This window comes from Poecilia reticulata, linkage group LG6 (genome assembly GCF_000633615.1).
Source record: "Poecilia reticulata strain Guanapo linkage group LG6, Guppy_female_1.0+MT, whole genome shotgun sequence".
In the NCBI taxonomy this organism is placed as follows: Eukaryota; Metazoa; Chordata; class Actinopteri; order Cyprinodontiformes; family Poeciliidae; genus Poecilia; species Poecilia reticulata.
Window position 1 is genome coordinate 10,326,653 of NC_024336.1, and position 2,940 is coordinate 10,329,592.

General features: G+C 48.8%; 1 protein-coding gene across 1 annotated transcript in view; it reads right to left on the reverse strand.

The window, feature by feature from the left end:
- Window positions 1-1,336, reverse strand: part of avpr1aa (arginine vasopressin receptor 1Aa) — a 5,506-nt gene extending 4,170 nt beyond the window's left edge. Inside the window, exon 1 of the mRNA XM_008411145.2 lies at window positions 256-1,336. Within this exon, the coding sequence (XP_008409367.1) occupies window positions 256-1,207 (952 nt within the window). The 5' untranslated portion in view covers window positions 1,208-1,336. The remainder of the gene's footprint in view (window positions 1-255) is intronic.
- Window positions 1,337-2,940: the final 1,604 nt, after the last annotated feature.

Consider the following 2,940-nt stretch of genomic DNA (forward strand, 5'->3'; position numbering starts at 1 on the left):
TATACCACTAAATTGTGGGCCTGGATGGTATTGTTGAAAGACTGATCACACTCATATTTACTGAACGTGAAGTGGCTTGTTCTCAATCATCGAGTGTTGCATCTTTAACAACGCACACGCTTCGTTTTCACACATTTTTACGCTGTTTTCCTGAGTAATTCCGTGCGTAAAAAGCTGAGCACAAACGGACTTTCCGAGCGCAGTTTTGGAACCGATTCACTGCCGAGAAATTCCTCCCGCCGAGTTTCGACTCACCGTCCCACTGGAAGTTTCGGTCCCACACCGACCACATCTGCACCGTGAAAAACGGCGCCCAGCAGACGATGTACGCCAGAACGATCACGAAAGTCATCTTGACCGTCCTGAGCTTCGCCCTGGAGATCATCATGATGCTGCTGACCGACGACTTCCCGATCAAGCCGCTCTTGCCCGCCGCCCCGGCCACCGTCTTCTTCTTCTTGTACTTGATGTTCCTCCAGATGGTGCGGCAGATGAAGCCGTAGCACAGGATGAGGATGACCACCGGCACCAGGAAGATGCCCACGGTCATCCAGGTGACGTACGCCTTGGAGCCCCACGGCTCCACGAAGTGCGCCCAGCAGTCGTACACATCGGAGCCGTTCTGGATCTCGCTCAGGGAGAAGATGAAGTACTGCGGGACGCTCAGCACCAGGCTGCACATCCACGTGGAGACGATCATCACGTAGGAGCGCTTGGTGGGCTGCTGGAGGGTCTTGAGCGGGTGGCAGATGGCGATGTAGCGGTCCAGGGTCATCATCACCATCATGTAGGTGGAGGCGAACATGCCCATCACCTGGAGGTGCTTCACCACGCGGCAGAGGAAGTCCGAGCCGTAGAAGCGGAAGGTGATCTCCCAGCAGAGCTGCGGCAGCACCTGGAAGAAGGCGACCACCAGGTCGGCCAGGCTCAGGTGCTTGATGAACAGATGCATGCGGGACGTCTTCTTCTTGGTGTTGTACATGGCCAGCAACACGCTCACGTTCCCGATCACCGCGACGACGAAGGTGATGCTCAGGACCATGATCTCGATCTGGGCCACGTCCTCGTTGCGCGCGAACGGGTCGGATCCGTTCGGGTGGACGGTGCCGTTCGAAGGGGTTCCCATGGTCGGGTCGCCGACGAGGCTGGAAGCCAGCAGGGACTGGTTGCCTCCGCTCAGGAGAGGCGCGTCGGATGTAGTGCGCATGGTGGCACTGCCACTCCGTGCGCCCTCTGCAGATCCGGTGCCAGAGGGGCCGCGCGGCGCCTCTCTGGTCCGTATATGGAGCTACCTGTTGCTCACACAGGGGTGGAGGGGGGCGGAAGGCGGTGCTGTGTGGCTGCTGGCCGCAGCGGTGGCTTTTTAAAGTCGAGTCAGATTTCAGTGCGTAAAAGAAAAAAAAAAAAACAACAAAAGAAACGCATGCGCTTCAAAAAAAAAATTAAACTCTCTCCTTGGGAGAAGTCAGCCCTCCTTAATCTGGTGGTTACATAAACTACAACAATTTGGTTGGAAGTGAGATTCATCATTGAATATTAAAATAGATGAATTTGGGAATGACTGTGCTCAGTTGGTTCTACCAGCTGGTTTTACGCAATTTGCGCAGCAGCAGCTACTTCCAATCACTACCACACGTTTAGAGAACTGCTGTGAAATTATTGGTTTCAGTCAAATATCAGTATTATTTTAAAAGCTTGAACCACACACAAAAGCACATTATGTAAGTATTTTTAAAAAAAACACACAGCCTGTTCCCCAGGATTCACTAACTGAAGGCTTTTGTCTCTTGAACTTTTTCCACATTTTCTCACGTTGCAACTGTGTGTTTTATTGATTTATTTCTTTTTGTGTGTGCTAGGCCAAGACATAACCAGGAAGTAAAACATCACTCTGTATAACATGGGCACCACAGGATGATGCTGCCACCTTCGTGCTTCATTGAGTTGACATGCTGTGCTATTGTTCTGCTGCAAATATTTTTTCTGCATGTCACCCAAAAGCTCTCCAGTGCATGGAAGCTTGTGCCGCACCCCTTTGCATTGTCACTGAATATGCAACGCACATTCATGAAACACATCAGACCGACTGCAGAGGCGGTTGTTGAGTAGGGCAGTTACCCAGGGCGGCATTGGAAAAGGCTCGGGGCGCCCAAGAATTAGAAAATAAAAAACACGTCCCACGTGGACAAATTGATTTTCTCTTATCGTTGCTAGTATTTTTCGTGAGCGGAGCTCATCCGCATCCACATTAAGAGACGTGTCTCATCTTTTGCACTACGAGTTCAGGCTCCTTCCATCGGGACGGTGATTATTTGTCATCCTCAAATGTAAAACCAAGGGGTATCAGAGCAGGTTTCGTTCCTTTTGTCATAAGCTTCCAAAGTTTGATTTAGCTTATAGTTTCAGGCGAAGCTTAGTGCAAACCTAAGACTGTTTACCCCGAGTGAGCAGAAACAGCACTTGCGTCTGAAACGTGAAACGGAGCAGAGCCCTCAGCCTGCAAGCAGTTAGTTTTAACGACATTCAAATGAGCTGAATTGTTTCTTTGTTTGTAAATCTGTGCAACGCCGCAGCACATTTCTAGTTCCCCCCTAATGAGGCTCAGATTTGAGTTCTGGTTGTCGGCCACCGGTTTTGTTTGTGGTTGAAAATGTGGCAGATGTTACATGTAATCCAGGAGGGAAAAGTTAATAAAGTACATTTTTTGATAACATGTTTAACTGGTTTTGTTTTGATGTTTGGACGTGAAAAGAGATGTAAACCAGTTATAAAATTTAAGAATTTTTGATCCGAACTAGTGGGAAAATGACAAAATGTGACTTTAGTATATAATAATCCAAGATGAAAAGGCAGAAACAGAAAAAATGCACCAATACGCCTCCTGTTGTTCACTGTAAAAATTACTTGGTTAAATCTTGGTATCTCAAATGTGAACCGTTG